General features: G+C 37.3%; 1 protein-coding gene and 1 long non-coding RNA gene across 11 annotated transcripts in view; one reads left to right on the top strand and one right to left on the bottom strand.

The window, feature by feature from the left end:
• LRBA (LPS responsive beige-like anchor protein) overlaps positions 1 to 16,194 on the top strand; it is an 803,036-nt gene that overhangs the window by 305,790 nt on the left and 481,052 nt on the right. For all 10 annotated transcript variants that reach the window (XM_081543940.1, XM_081543938.1, XM_081543941.1 and 7 more), the window contains one exon: positions 13,880 to 13,944. In XM_081543940.1, the coding sequence (XP_081400066.1) occupies positions 13,880 to 13,944 (65 nt within the window). The remainder of the gene's footprint in view (positions 1 to 13,879; positions 13,945 to 16,194) is intronic.
• LOC145526961 (uncharacterized) overlaps positions 1 to 16,194 on the bottom strand; it is a 91,172-nt gene that overhangs the window by 12,982 nt on the left and 61,996 nt on the right. Inside the window, exon 7 of the long non-coding RNA XR_014069354.1 lies at positions 12,141 to 12,270. This is a non-coding gene — a long non-coding RNA (uncharacterized LOC145526961). The remainder of the gene's footprint in view (positions 1 to 12,140; positions 12,271 to 16,194) is intronic.

Genomic DNA, 16,194 nt, shown 5'->3' with positions numbered 1-16,194 from the left:
CTCTTATTCTATATGTGTTGGTCATTGTCCTAGCATCAGGATATAGGATAGAATAAAGAGAAAGGCAAAAATAAAATCTAAGTGGCAGTAGTATGCCATGGAAAAATTTAAGCAAAACTGGGAAGGAAGATGACAGTGGGCGTCTCTGTATTAACTTTGATGAGGCATGTCCTTTGTAATTTCAAGAATACATGTAGAACCTTTGTAATTTCAAGAATACATGTAGAACCTTTGTAATTTCAAGAATACATGTAGAATTTTTTAGAGCTTGCTTAGATGAAAATGTCTTTTTAAACCATTATTGATGGCTTGTTTGGATATTAGTATTACAGGCTGAAAGTTGTAATCTTATAATTTTTTTGTGAGCTTTTATTATTTTGAAAATTATTTATTGTTACTGGTTGTACCTTGATGTGGGTGAATCTTTTAGAATCCACTGTCTTTGGTATTTTATATAAACTTTTTCAGTCTGCAAAAGTATATACTCGTGTTCAGAGAAAGTTTCTTAAATTACTTCTATGGGAATGTTTTTACTATATTCTCATTTCTGTTTCTAGAACTACTCTTAGGTAGATGTTAAACTATCTGGATTATCTAATTTTCATACTGTTCTCATCTTTTTTCCTTCATTTTATTTTACTCTCCTGAGAGCCTTCTACCACATCTTCCAATAATTCTTTCAAAATTTTTATTTGAAATTATACTTTTAATTTCTGAGAGCATTTTCTTCTTTTCTGAGATTTGGAGGGGAGATGGAAAGGGAGAGCTGGTTAATTTTGTTCCAGCTTGACCAGGCCATGAGGTGTCCAGATACTTGGTCAGACATTATTTGGAGAGTTTCTGAATGAGGTTAACATGTAAAGACAGTACATTGTGTGAAGCAGATTGCACTTCCTGATGTGGATCAGCCTCATTCAGTCAGTTGAAGGCCTGGCTGGAACACAAAGGCTGACCATACTGTGAGTGGAGAGAATTCTACTTACTTGACTGCGTTGAAACTGAGATAACATTTTTTCCTGCCTTTGTCCTCAAACTGACAAAAAGTGACATGTTGTCACTTCTTGGATTTTGAGCCTGTTGCCCTTCAGACTGGAACCGCACCATTGGTTTTCTGGATTTCTAGGCTTTTTAACTTGGATTAGTACTACACTATCAGCTCTCCTGGGTTTCCTGCTTACTCATTTTCTCTGCATATCATGGGACTTGTCAGTCTCCATGATAATATGAGCCATTTTCTCAAATAAAATATGAATCTCTATTCCATTGGTTCTGTTTCTCTTGAGAACTCTTATTTTAAAATAATGTATTTATTTGTTTGGGCTGTACTGGGTCTTCGTTGCTGTGTGGGCTTTTCTCTAGTTGCAGCTAGCAGGGGCTACTGTCCAGTGGCAGCATGCGGGCTTCTCACTGTGGTGGTTGTCTTACAGAGCACAGGCTCTAGGGCGTGCAGGCTTCAGTAGTTGTGGTACATGGGCTCAGCAGTTGCAGTTCTGAGCTCTAGAGCAGAGGCTCAATAGTTGTGGCACACGGGTTTAGTTGCTCTGCAGTGTGTGGGATCATGCCGGACCAGGGATCAAACTCGTGTTCCCCACATTGGCAGGCAGATTCTCTACCACTGAGCCACCAGGCAAGCCAGAACTCTGTTTTTTCTTTTTTTTCAAACAACAAATTGTATCTATTGTGCAAAGAGAGGGTTATCTGGCTCCCACATGATCCTGGGCTTCAGTAAGAGTCTGTTTTACAACTTCGGCTCCAGTTCTTTTCAGAGATTAAAAGAGCTCCCAGGGCCTGTGATCATGGGCACTAATGGCTTGGAGAGCTCTCATACAGAGGCAGAGAGGTACCAGGGAATAAAAAAGTATCCCTGCCCTGATTTTTACAACCAAGTTTTTATCTTTCTCATGGTAGTAATTGTACTTTTCTTCAGTCTGCCTCTTCCTACCCCATTAATAATATTGTCTATTATTAATAATTAAGAGTTATTTATTTCCCTGCTTGTTTCTTTGGTGTCTGTCATTCATATAAGAGTCTTTCCTCTAGTCACTGTTGTGCTCATTTTTAAGTGTGTTGCACAAATGTCTGTGTGCGTATGTATGAGTTGTCTGCTGGTGATGAATGAACCTTAAATTTAATCATGGGTTCTCATTTTTCTCAGGGAACACTTCTCTAATATTGCTTGGTGTCTCATGGTTTGGTAAGCATACTTTCAAGTTGTTTTGTTTTTTACAATAAGGTTTTTTAAAGTGTTCAGAAGTTTACTCCTCTGGAAAGCAAACTTCCAGTTGTTTACCATGGTGGGGGTGGCCAGCAATATGGGGAGAGAGGCTCAGATGCTGTTTGTTTATACCAGCTTTTATTCATTTAAACTCTTTTCATTCCTGCCCCTCAGCCATCCTTTATATGTAATGAGTGCCTTCAGTTCTTGTCCTTTCTAAGGGTTGTACAGCAAGCATTTGTCTGCTGCTTCAATTTATTTCCCTCCAGACTATAGGGAAATTTTTATTTTACTGTTTCTTTTTTTAATTAATTTATTTTTTATTGAAGGATAATTGCTTTACAGAATTTTCCTGTTTTCTGTCAAACCTCAACATGAACCAGCCATATCCCCTCCCTTTTGAACCTCCCTTCCACCTCCCTCCCCATACCACCCCTCTAGGTTGATACAAAGCCCCTGTTTGAGTTTCTTGAGGCATACAGCAAATTCCTGTTGGCTATTTTACATATGGTAATGTAAGTTTCCATGTTACTCTTTCCATACATCTCACCCTCTCCTCCCCTCTCCCCATGTCCATAAGTCTGTTCTCTATGTCTGTTTCTCCATTGTTCACTACCATTTTTCTAGATTCTGTATATATGTGTTAGGATACAGTATTTTATCTTTCTCTTTCTGACTCACTTCACTCTGTATAATAGGTTCTAGGTTCATCCACCTCATCAGAACTGACTCAAATGCGTTCCTTTTTATGGCTGAGTAATATTCCATTGTGTATATGTACCACAACCTCTTTATCCATTCATCTGTTTATGGACATCTAGGTTGCTTCCATGTTCTAGCTATTGTAAACAGTGCTGCAATGAACAATGGGATACATGTGTCTCTCTCAATTTTGGTTTCCTCAGGGTGTATACCTAGGAGTGGGATTGCTGGGTCATATGGTGGTTTTATTTAGTTTTTTAAGGAATCTCCCTATCATCTCTGATAGTGGCTATATCAATTTACATTTCCACCAACAGTGCAAGAGCGTTCCCTTTTCTCCACACCCTCTCCAGTATTTATTGTTTGTATAATTTTTGATGAGGGCCATTCTGACTGGTGTGAGGTGATATCTCATTGTAGTTTTGACTTGCATTTCTCTAATAATGAGTGATATTGAGGATCTTTTCATATGTTTGTTAGCCATCTGTATGTCTTCTTTGGAGAAAGGTCTGTTTAGGTCTTTCCCCCACTCTTTGATTGGGTTGTTTGTTTTTCTGGTATTAAGTTTTATGAGCTGATTGTATATTTTGGAAATTAATCCTTTGTCAGTTGTTTCATTTGCTATTATTTTCTCCCATTCTGAGGGTTGTCTTTTCACCTCGCTTATAGTTTCCTTTACTGTGCAAAAGTTTAGTCAGGTCCCACTTGTTTACTTTTGTTTTTATTTCCATTACTCTAGGAGGTGGGTCATAGAGGATCTTGCTTTGATTTATGTCATCAAGTGTTCTGCCTATGTTTTCCTCTAACACTTTTATATTTTCTGGTCTTACATTTAAGTTTTTAATCCATTTTGAGTTTATCTTTGTGTATGGTGTTAGGAGGTGTTCTAATTTCATTCTTTTGCATGCAGCTGTCCAGTTTTCCCAGCACCATTCATTGAAGATGCTGTCTTTGCCCCATTGTATATTCTTACCTCCTTTGTCAAAAATAAGGTACCCATAGGTACATGGATTTATTTCTGGGCTTTCTATCTTGTTCCATTGGTCTATATTTCTGTTCTTGTGCCAGTACCATACTGTCTTGATGACTGTAGCTTTATACTATAATATGAAGTCAGGAAGATTGATTATTCCAGCTCTATTCTTCTTTCTCAAGACTGCTTTGGCTATTTGGGGTCTTTTGTGTTTCTGTATGAATTGTGAAATTCTTTGTTCTAGTTCTGTGAAAAATGCCCGTTGGTAATTTGATAGGGACCACATTGAATCTGCAGATTGCATTTGGTAGTATAGTCATTTTCACAGTATTGATTCTTTCTACCCAGGAACATGGACTATCTCTCCATCTGTTTATGTTGTCTTTGATTTATTTTGTTAGTATCTTATAATTTTCTGTGTACAGTTCTTTTGTCTCCTTAGGTAGGTTTATTCCTAGATATCTAATTCTTTTTGTTGCAATGGTGAATGAGATTGATTCCTTAATTTCTCTTTCTGATTTCTTATGGCTAGTATATAGAAATACAGGTGATTTCTGTGTATTGATTTTGTATCCTGCAACTTTGCTAAATTCACTGATTAGCTCTAGTAATTTTCTGGTACTATCTTTAGGGTTTTCTATGTACAGTATCATGCCATCTGCAAACAGAGCTTTACTTCTTCTTTTCCTATCTGAATTCCTTTTATTTCTTTATCTTCTCTGATTACTGTAGCTAGGACTTGCAGAACTATGTTGAATAATAGTGGTGAAAGTGTACATTCTTGTCGCTCCTGATCTTAGGGGGAATGCCTTCATTTTTTTACCATTGAGAATAATGTTTGCTGTAGGCTTATCATATATGGCCTTTACTATGTTGAGGTAGGTTCCTTCTATGCCTGCTTTCTGGAGAGTTTTTATCATAAATGGGTGTTGAATTTTGTGAAGGCCTTTTTCTGGAACTACTGAGATTATCATATGGTGTTTATCTTTCAATTTGTTAATATGATGTATATCACATTGATTGATTTGCGTTTATTCAAGAATCCTTGCATCCCTGGAATAAACCCAACTTGATCATGGTGTGTGAGCTTTTTGATGTGTTCCTGAATTTTGTTTGCTAAAATTTTGTTGAGGATTTTGGCATCTATGTTCATCAGTGATATTGACCTGTAGTTTTTTGTGTGTGTGTGTTGTGTTTGGTTTTGGTATCAGGGTGATGGTGGCCTCATAGAATGAATTTGGAAGTGTTCCTTCCTCTGTAATTTTTTGAAAGAGTTTTAGAAGGATAGGCATTAGCTCTTCTCTAAATGTTTGATAGAATTCTCCTGTGAAGACATCTGGTCCTGGGCTTTTGTTTTTTGGGAGATTTTTGATCACAGCTTCAATTTCAGTGCTTGTAAATGGGTTGTTCATTATTTCTATTTCTTCCTGGTTCAGTCTTGAAGATTGAACTTTTCTAAGAATCTGTCCATTTTTTCCAGGTTATCTGTTTTGTTGCCATATAGTTGTTCATAATAGTCTCTTGTAATCCTTTGTATTTCTGCATTGTCTGTTGTAATCTCTCCTTTTTCATTTCTAATTTTGTTGATTTGATTCTTCTCTGTTTTTCTTGATGAGTCTGGCTAAAGGTTTGTCAATTTTGTTTATCTTCTGAAAGAACCAGCTTTTAGTTTTATTAATCTTTACTATTGTTTCTTTCATTTCTTTTTCATTTATTTCTGCTTGGATCTTTATGATTTCTTTCCTTCTACTAATTTTTGAATTTTTTTGTTCTCCTTTTTCCAGTTGTTTTATGTGTAAAGTTAGGTTGTCTCTTCGATGTTTTTCTTGTTTGTTGAGGTAGGATTGTATTGCTATAAACTTCCCTCTTAGAACTCCTTTTTCTACATCCCATAGGTTTTGAGTTATTGTGTTTTTATTGTCATTTGTTTCTAGATATGTTTTGATTTATCTTTTGATTTCTTTAGTAACCTCTTGGGTATTGAGAAACGTGTTGTTTAATCTTCATGTGTATGTGTTTCTTACACTTTTTTTCTTGTAATTGATATCTAGTCTCATAGCATTGTGGTTGGAGAAGATGCTTGGTATGATTTCAGTTTTCTGAAATTTACTGATGTTTGATTTGTGACCCAAGATGTGGTCTATCCTGGAGAATGTTCCCTGTGCACTTGAGAAGAAGGTGTAATCTTCTGCATTTGGATGGAATGTCCTGAAGATATCAGTGAGATCCATCTGATTTAATATATTATTTAAGATTTGTATTTCCTTATTAATTTTCTGTTTTGATGATCTGTCCATTGATGTGAGTGGGTTGTTAAAGTCTCCTACTGTTATTGTGTTACTATCAATTTCTCCTTTTATGTATGTTAGTGTTTGTCTTGTGTATTGAGGTGCTCCTATGTTGGGTGCATTGATATTTGCAATTGTTATGTCTTCCTCTTGGATTGATCCCTTCACCATTACGTAGTGTTCTTCCGTGTCTCTTGTAATCTTTATTTTAATGTCTATTTTGTCTGATATGAAGATTACTACTCCAGCTCTCTTTTGCTTCCATTTGCATGGAATATATTTTTCCATCCTCTCACTTTCAGTCTATATGTCTCTTTTTGTTGTTGTTGTTGTTGTCTAGATGAGGCATCCTGCACAGGGTGCTACTGGTAGTTGGGTGATGCTGGATCTTGTATTCAAGTGGTTTCCTTTGTGTGAGTTCTCATTATTTGATACTTCCTAGGGTTAGTTCTCTGGTAATCTAGGGTCTTGGAGACAGTGCTCCCATTCCAAAGGTTCAGGTCTTGGTCTCTGGTCAGGAATGAAGATTCCACAAGTGGTTTATTATGGCATTTAGTGAGATTAAAACAAATATCCAACAACAAGAAACCAAAGATGAACCCCAGACAAGTGGCAGCTACAAAATCAGGCAAATAATAATTAAAATAATGGAATACACACACACAAACACACACATATATATACACCCTCGAGCAAAGTTAAAACAGTCCAACAAAAATAAAGTACAGTAGATTGACCTGGTGAACAATGGAAATCAAAAATTATATTTGCCAGTTAAGAACAAAACTAAGTTAAGCACAAACTGGAAAACAAAACTAATCCAAGGTGCCAAACAGGGAATAAAGCAATGAAAACAAACTAACAAATATGTTGAGAGGAAAGGAAAGAAAGAATAGATATGTGTAGTTCAACAGAGGTAGATGAAGAAAATTTATGTACATTAAAGATTAACTGCAAAGGGAAGGGAACAGTAGGAAAGGCAAACAAAGGAAAATGTAGAAAAAATATAATAGGTTTAAAAAATTAAAATTATAAAAAAGAGAAAAAAAAAAGACGGAAGATGAAAGAAAAAAGGAAAACTCCACAGAGCTGTAAAATCCTAATGTAGAGGCAGAGGTTTATAACAACAGTAGAAAGTGTGACTGAATATACACATATACATACACACTCATAAGCAAAATCAAAACAGTCCAACAAAAATAAAGTACAATAGATTGACCTGGCGAATGAAGGAAACCAAAAATAGTATCTACCAGAACAAAACTAATTAAAGCACAAACTTGGAAAACAAAACTAAAGCAAGGTGCCAGTTGGGGAATAAAGCAATGAAAATAAAACTAACATATGTTGGGAGGAAAGGAGAGAAAGAAAAGAAAGAAAGAATATACATGCAAAGTTAAAGAGAGGTAGATAAAGAAGGTTTATATAAGTTAAAGATTAACTGGAAGAGGAAAAGAACTGTAGGAAAAGCAAACAAAGGAATAAATAGAAAAAATAATGATAGTTTTAAAAAATTAAAGAGAAAAAAAAAAAGGAAAACTCTACAGAACTGCAAAAGCCCAATGTAGAGGCAGAGGTTTATGACAACAATAAAAAATGTGACTGAGGGAAAAAAAGCTCAAAGGCTTAATTGGATTTCTTAGTGCCAATAAAATTGACAACTGTAATGGGTTGGGGGGAGGAAAGAAAAGAAATCCAAAAGAATCTACAGAGCAAGTTAAAAAATAAGAATAATAGATGTTTTTCTTGAGTCACTGCTGTCAGAGTCATTTCCTTCGCTGGGAGTCACAGTCCACCTCACCTCCCTAGGATGCCCTCTAACACTGCTGATCTCTGGACCTGCTGTGGGGGCAGCTCAGATTCTAATCTGGTCCTACTCTTGTGTGTTCTTGCCTCCAATGCCCACAGCTTTCCAAGCTAGTGCATTTTCTTTTGTAGGCGCTCTCAATTGCCTTTTATATTTTCCGTAGACACAGAGTCTGCTTAGTTGATCATGTGGATTTAATCTGCAGCTTGTGCAGCTGGTGGGGAGGTTTGGGTCTTCTTCCTTAGCCACATTGCCCCTGGGTTTCAACTGTGGTTTTATTTCCAGCTCTACATGTGGGTTGTCTACTGTAGTTTAGCTCCTGAGGCTGTCCTGGAGGGCTTGCATTTGCCCCTGTGAAGGCCAGGTGTGGAGGTGGGGTCTCAGGGTTTCTGGCAGCACCAGATACTCAGGGGGGTTGGTGGCTAGGGTAGCAGGAAATACAGTGCTCTAGAAGGGGATGGCAACCAGTATTGGCCAATTCGCTTCAGTATTCTTGCCTGGAGAACTCCCCCTCCCTGACAGAGAAGCCTGGCAGGCCACAGTCTACAGGGTCGCAAAGAGTTGGACACGACTAAAGCGACCCTGCGTGCATAGACGCAAGACTGTTTTTGCCTGTGGCAGCTCTGCCCCAGTGAGAGTTGAGAGTGAAGGTGGTGCAGCTGCTTGGCCTTTGGGGACCCTAGCAGTGCCAAGTGTGCAGGGACACAAACTGCCTCTGGCTGCAGGATTTACGGCCCTATCAGAGTCTTTTTTCTATCCTCTTGTACCTGGTGATCAGAGGGCCTTTTTAACCAGTCTTTCTCTGTACCTCCGCCTGCTCAGACACTTAGAGGCTCCCTTGCCTGGGGTCCTTCTCTGTCTATGGGGCCCCTCTGACTGGGGTCCTACTCTGAAGATTGGCGCGTCAGGCACTTAAAAGGGCACCCTGGGTGGGGATCCTACTCTGTAGTTCAGTGCCTCAGGCATTTGATGGACCAGCCTCTCTATTGTTCAGCTGCCCATGCTGGCATGTGGGGAGAGAGAGGCTATGGTGATGGCTCTACTCCCGACGCATGACTCAGCAGTATCGCCTGGCTTCCATGGCTGCCTGGCTTTCCTCCGCTGGCATCTCCCACCACAATCTCCCTCACATCCCCTCAATCTGTCTGTCCGCATTCAGCAGCAGCCCTCACCCTGGGATTGCTTCATAATCCCTTAACTCCAGCTCAGCCGCTGCCCCTTTCCTGAGACCAGCGTTCCTGTCCAGGGTATGTAAGGCTGTGGCAAGGACTGTCTGATTCTCATTCCATTTAGGCTGCCACAGATCAGCTGTTTGACTCTCAGACTCAAATGTTTCTCCTCTGACTCAGACAGTTGCCCCGCTGTGGGGATCGACCCGTGCTTCAGTTCCCCCACCCACTGAGGGCAGGTCCAGTCCTGCTGACACTCCTGTTTTTCTCCCTAGTTCCTTCGTCCTACCGAGTTTTGTGTGGTTCTACATATTCTTTTCCTCTGGTCAGGTCCTCCTGTCGGCTCTCAGCTGGTGTTTTGCGTGCACTTCTCTGAAGGTGTGTTCCCGATGTATCCGTGGAGAGAGATGTGCTCCACCTACTCCTCCGCCATCTTGTGCTCCCTCTTTGCTGTTTCTCATTACTGTTGTCCCCTCTTTTTTGTCTTTGTCCTTATTTTTTCCTGTGTTTAACCAAAGTCACTCATTTTATACCTCTTTTTTTTTAAAAGATAGTTCAGTGATTTTCTAGCCCACTAGAATAAAAAATTGATACTACATTTAATGTCAGTATTGATGGTTTGACAAAAAAAGATGGCAGCATGGAATATATGTAGTTGATCTTATTGATCTGTAGCCTGATTTTATTTGCTTTAGAACATGGTAATGTTTGGGAATTAGCTTTAGAATTTAGGCAAATTCATGTGCTGTATTCAAGACACTAAAATATATTGTAGGAGGTTCTCAAATTTATAGGAAACTGTCAAGTTCACTTTAGAGAATTTAGTTATATTAAATATTATAAATTGTAGCACATTGGTGCCCTTTCCTGTACTTATTTGTTAATGTTAGGGAGTCACAGAAGTAGTTTAGTTAATGGAGTCTTTTATCCCCCATCCCAAGTTTGGTAGACTTTTACCACCAAAAACACATGTTTGAGAATTGGTGTAACTCGGTTTAATAGATTTCACTAATATATATTATTCTGTTGTTGTTGTTATTGTATGACTAAAAGCATTACTAAGCTAAGAGTATATTTTAGTAAAAATTGACTAGTCACCAATTGTGGCCCTAGGAAGTGATAGTCAATTAAATACAGCTTAGAACAGGTATGAAATTATTGACTCCGTTGTTGTGTTTTGAGTCCTTCCTCACCAAAGTGCTGAAATGTGTTTTAAAATTACTTAGTTGCATTAGTGGTTGGATTTGAGGCTTTTAACATGTTTTTCATCAATACCTCTGGGAAAAGAATAACCAAGACCTTTAAATGTACGGTGCATTTTGCATCACTATGTAATTATAAATATTATGATGAAATATTGAAATGATCATGAAAAACGATAACCATTAAGCTTTTCTTTCAGCTGTTAAAGCTCACTAAAAGTTATATTGAGCTGTGGTTGATGAAATTGTTTTGACTAACACCTTCTTTAATAATTGTCTCAGAAGTTGAGAAAAATGCTTTAGGAGAGCATGGATCTTCTTTTCAGTTTTCAGATTGTTGATGGTGTTTTAGTTTGGAGAAAACTTGCTGGCTTTGACTAACACCTGGGTTTATTTTAAAAAATCTTTTTTTTTCCTTTTCTCATGGGCTGCAGGTTTTTTTACCTGAGTTATGAGTTCCTATCAGTATGTATTTATGTACCTGGTATGTCATAGTTTATTAAGTGTTAGATAATTTATAATTAGGAGTGGATTATAAGCAAATTAAAATTCTGATATCTTTGAGAATTGTGAGATTTTTGTAACTACTCAAAGTGTAGGTAAGATTTGTATTTTCACTTCGTTTCTCATTTTGTCTAAATTTTTTCAGTTGTTCGAAAAGTTTTATTCCAGGTGAATAGGTAGCTGTTCCTACAAGTAAACTAATATGAGTTTATAGATGATGTTTGGGAAAACAAGAATACAAATGTATTAGCAGTTATAAATATGTTTCTGAGCTTTTGTAAGAAAAATTAGACTCTTCTAGTTCTATGTGTATCCTCATGTCTAATTTGTTTTTAATTTAAAGGAAAAAAAATACTGTGACATACTTAATTTGAGGTCATAAATTTTTTAAACGATAATTTTTTATGGTTATACTAACTTTAACTAGTTTTCTATTGGACCTAAACCATGCTGTTTGAAATCTTTGTGACATTTGAATGAGACATTTTCTGCTTTTACATTATAAGTAAAGGTCAATCTGTATTACGTAAGTGTAAATAAAATGATGGTTACCTGTATACTGAAAATTTGAGTCTCTCCACTGTTACCTGTTTTTTTCACGTGGAGTTGGAGTTTTGTATGATTTACAAAAATCCCCACCAGTTGCAGTTTTAAATCAGACAAAATGGATTTGAGGAAAGTGATAGATACTTTTAAAAATAAAATGTCTGGTCTAGAGAATTATATATGGGGTATTCTCTTGCCTTTCTTCCTAATTCCTTTTTTTCTAGCAAGAAGAGTAACTATTTTCTTTTCAGTATATTTAACTTCCTTTTTGAAATTTTTCTCTCAAGTAAATGATGTATAGGAAAATGTAGTTAATTTAAGATTTTACCTCCATATACTCTGGTGTTGTGTCAGATTTTCACATGGCTTGCTGCGAGCGCTCTGTTGGGTGTAAGAGCTGAGGAGTGAGCATGTGCTTCTGTTCTTGACAGGAGCATCCCTTGAGGTGTTACCATCCCTTCTAATTCCCTGCTGTGTATCAGCAAATATCACAGCCGTGTTTCCCTCATCCCCTCAAAGTCTTAACTACTTGTACATCTTTCTGTAAATTTTCTGAGTTTTTCAAGGGCATGAGTTACTTTGAGGCTGTTTCAAGTCCATCTACCATTTGATCTTTCTCTGTCTGCTCTTCCCGTGCGATACTAGGTTTAGGACAACTCCTCGAGACTTGGTATCTTCCTGGGCTCAGGCTTGGAAGTGAGGTGTGGGTTTCTGGGCCAGGGTCAAAAACTTACCTGGAGTTTCTGCTTTTTTCTCTCTTCTCCCTATTTCTGAGAAGAGTGGAGGGTCTGACACATCTTCTTCTCTCAGAGATTTATTTCTTGGGGTTTGGTTGCTTTCCTTTGTACTGTTTACCTCATTTTGCTGGAAAGAAAAGGATTTTAGGTTAGATGGGTATTCTGTTTATCCTTCACTTGGTTTACTTCAGTAAAAGAAATATAAAATGTTTATTTTGTTGTTTCACTTGGCTGGCAGTTGTGAATTTTAAGAGTATATATTGTGGTCTTATGAGCCACAATATATACTGGACTTATTTGTAGGTGTTTGTAAGTTATTGAATCATAGAATAATACAGCTTCAAGAATTTTTTAAAGAGGGTATCAAGGACCTAGAGATGTAGAGTGATCTTTCTGTGGACCTAGACTGTTAATGTCATAGTTGATTTGAGAACATAAATTTCATGACTTCTTGTTCTTAAGAACACATTACGTTTCCTGCTCTTTCCTCAACAACACACTGCTTTATCTTCTTTCTTAGTCTTAACCCATTACTGTCCTCAAACGTCTAAATGCCTTTATATCTACCTCTTATTCTGCTGTATATGTTCTGTTGGTATGTTCTTGCTTACACTATTCATGAAGTAGAACTCTGTAACAAAGTTATGGCAAACAGCCATTTCAGTTCTGAGAGCAAGCTCAGGTTTTCCAAAACTTAAAGTAATACAAAATTGGGGATAAAAATGAGAAAGTAGATGAGAAAGGATGAGGTTTAGAAAAATTAGAATTTGGCATAATATAGGATATGAAATTACTTAGTGTTAAAAACTCTTAAAGGTATTAGATTCAGAAAATGTGAATACTGTTTATGGTAAGAGTGCTAAGGTCCCAGGGTATCTTTTGTTTTGGCCTTTATAAAAGAACAAAAAAAGATTAGTTGAGTAATATTATGTAGGTGGACTATAAGGCTCCTTAGTTTTAAGAAACATAAGGATTATATATGTCTAGTTGTTTTTAAAAAACGTGCACACATGCATGCATGCATTGGTATTTCTCGAATCTAGCTATATTACAGTTTATGTGGCCCCAGTCTTATTGGATTGATGCTTATTTTATATCTGTTTTGAGATAAGGATTAAAAAATTTTTTTCCTACATACTCTATTGGTTGATTTCTTTCTATGGCTTTTTAATGGGTAACTTACTCATAAAGAATATATTAATAAATTTACACAATCATTTGCTAATTCATAGGCTAGTGACTTTTGGTTTTCCATTTTAAAAATGGTCTAACTAAATTTGTTGATTTTTCTTGTCTCTTTCTCAATCTTTAGTCATCAAATTTTGTAGGACATGTGCTATTTGTTTATGGAGCTACTTAATTCCATCTTCCCCTCTTTTGTTTCTTAAGGAAACAAAACCAAAACCTTTGTCCTTGGTCTTCTTTGCTGCCTTCCTTCAAACTATTTCAGTTAAATTACCAGGATATAATGGTATAGAACTAAAAGGGCAAGATCTGTATAGGTAGGCTCATTTAGTTTATCTAGAATCTAATTGTTACTGATTTGTTTTGTTTCCATTTTAATGTCAACTATTTATGTGTTCATGGGGCTGCTAGGTAGAGAGCATGTTTAACAAAACTTTTCCATGAAGAGCCAAAGTATGTGATTGATATGAGTGATGTTTTTTGTAATTGTTGTTTTAAAGAAATAACCTACTAAGTGAAATTTCTTCAGCTATTGTCTACTATTTTTTTAGGAGTGGCAGAATTCTATTCAGAAGAATGCAGGCCTTGCTTTTATTGAACTTGTCAATGAAGGAAGGTAATCTATTTTATATCCATTTATATTTTACTTTAGAATCTTGTTCTTTTTTGCTATTTGAACTGATATTTTTGGTATTGATTTTACAGACTATAATATAGTGAGTTAGATATTAATTATTATAAATACTTCAGTGTTTAATCATTTTCTTGTTATCTTCATGGTTATGTGCTTCATGGTAAAGTCTGTTCTTTATTTTTCAATAAGTAAGGCTGAGTTTGGCAAAAGTAAACTGATGATTCTATTAGCAGATATAAGGAAAACAAGTATTTTTCAGATTTTCTCAAATTCTATTATATTTTAGAGCAATAATAAGACTAACATGTCTATATTATCTCATGTCATGGCCTGGGTATAAGGGAAGAAGAATTCAAGGGAAGAAGAATTCAAGGAAAGAAAATTCAGTAATAAAGAAAAATGAAGTACAGATATAAAAAGAAAGATACAAGGGTGAAAATAGATTTAAGAAAGTGAGAAAATTAAAAGGTAAGAATGAAGAAATGATGAGTGGACTACTTTGTGTCTGCTTTGTGGCATCAGATTTTGGATTATACAGTCCATGGAATTCTCCAGGACAGAATACTGGAATGGGTAGCCAGTCCCTTCTCCAGGGGATCTTCCCAATCCAGAGATTGAACGCAGGTCTCCAGCAATGCAGGCTGATTCTTTGCCAGCTGACCACCAGGGAAGCCTGGTTCTGGATTAGTTGAACTAACGACCCAGAGTATAGATTAAAAGGTGTGACTGACTGGTATTGGAAATAGTATTCTGAACATAATTATTGTTTAAGAATGTTTCCTTATAGTGTTCTGGCTAATACAGAGAAACTGACACCATCACTTACAGGAAAATTTTGAAGTAGCTAGGAATTCAGCCTCTGCCTCATTAATGTTATAAAAAAGGGAACTGTTCCTTTTCTGGTAAGTGGGCTGAGGTGACCTCTAAAAATGGTGCATTATTCACTCAACCTGGAAAACCCCACAGAATCATGCAAATCAAGAGGTTCAAATCTTCGTGTTCATTTTAAGAACACTCGTGAAACTGCCCAGGCCAAGAGGGTATGCGTATCTGAAAAGCCACCAAGTATCTGAAGGATGTCACTTTAAAGAAGCAGTGTGTGCCGTTCTGCCCTTAATGGTGGAGTTGGTGGCATGCACAGGCCAAACAGTGGGGCTGGACGCAGGGTCGGTAGCTCAAAAGGTGTGCTGAATTTTTACTGCACATGCTCAAAAATGCAGAGAGTAGTGCTGTGCCCAAGGACTTAAATGTAGATTCTCTGGTCATTGAGCACATCCAGGTGAACAAAGCTCCCAAGATGCTGCGCAGGACTTACAGAGCTCATGGTCATATCAACCCCTACATGAGCTCTCCCTGCCACATTGAGATGATCCTTACTGAAAAAGAACAGATTGTTTCTAAACCAGAAGAGGAGGTTGCACAAAAGAAAAAGATATCCCAGAGAAACTGAAGAAACAAAAACTTATATCCTGGGAATAAATGCCGCAAAAATAAATGCAAGTAAGTTCAGTTCAGTTCAGGCACTCAGTCATGTCCGACTCTTTGCGACCCCATGAACCACAGCACGCCAGGCCTCCCTGTCCATCACCAACTCCTGGAGTCCACCCAAACAAATGTCCATTGAGTCGGTGATGCCATCCAACCATCTCATCCTCTGTCGGCCCCTTCTCCTCCTGCCCTCAATCTTTCCCATCATTGGGTCTTTTCAGATGAGTCAGCCCTTCACATCAGGTGGCCAAAGTATTGGAGTTTCAGCTTCAACATCAGTCCTTCCAATGAATATTCAGGACTGATCTCCTCCAGGATGGACTGGTTGGATCTCCTTGCAGTCCAAGGGACTCTCAAGAGTCTTCTCCAACACCACAGTTCAAAAGCATCAATTCTTTGGCACTCAGCTTTCTTCACTGTCCAACTCTCACATCCATACATGACCACTGGAAAAACCATATCCTTGACTAAATGGACCTTTGTTGACAAAGTGATGTCTCTGCTTTTCAATATGCTATCTAGGTTGGTCATACGTTTCCTTCCAAGGAGTAAGCGTCTTTTAATTTCATGGCTGCAGTCACCATCTGCAGTGACTTTGGAGCCCAGAAAAATAAAGTCATCCACTGTATCCACTATTTCCCCATCTATTTGCCATGAAGTGATGGGACCGGATGCCATGATCTTAGTAAAAGTAAAAAAAAAAAAAAAAGGAACTGTTTATTTTATATTAAATGCTACTAAGAT

The sequence above is a fragment of the Giraffa tippelskirchi genome, chromosome 11 (genome assembly GCF_054371585.1).
Source record: "Giraffa tippelskirchi isolate mGirTip1 chromosome 11, T2T-mGirTip1v1.2.pri, whole genome shotgun sequence".
In the NCBI taxonomy this organism is placed as follows: Eukaryota; Metazoa; Chordata; class Mammalia; order Artiodactyla; family Giraffidae; genus Giraffa; species Giraffa tippelskirchi.
This window is presented reverse-complemented; position numbering and strand designations above follow the sequence as displayed.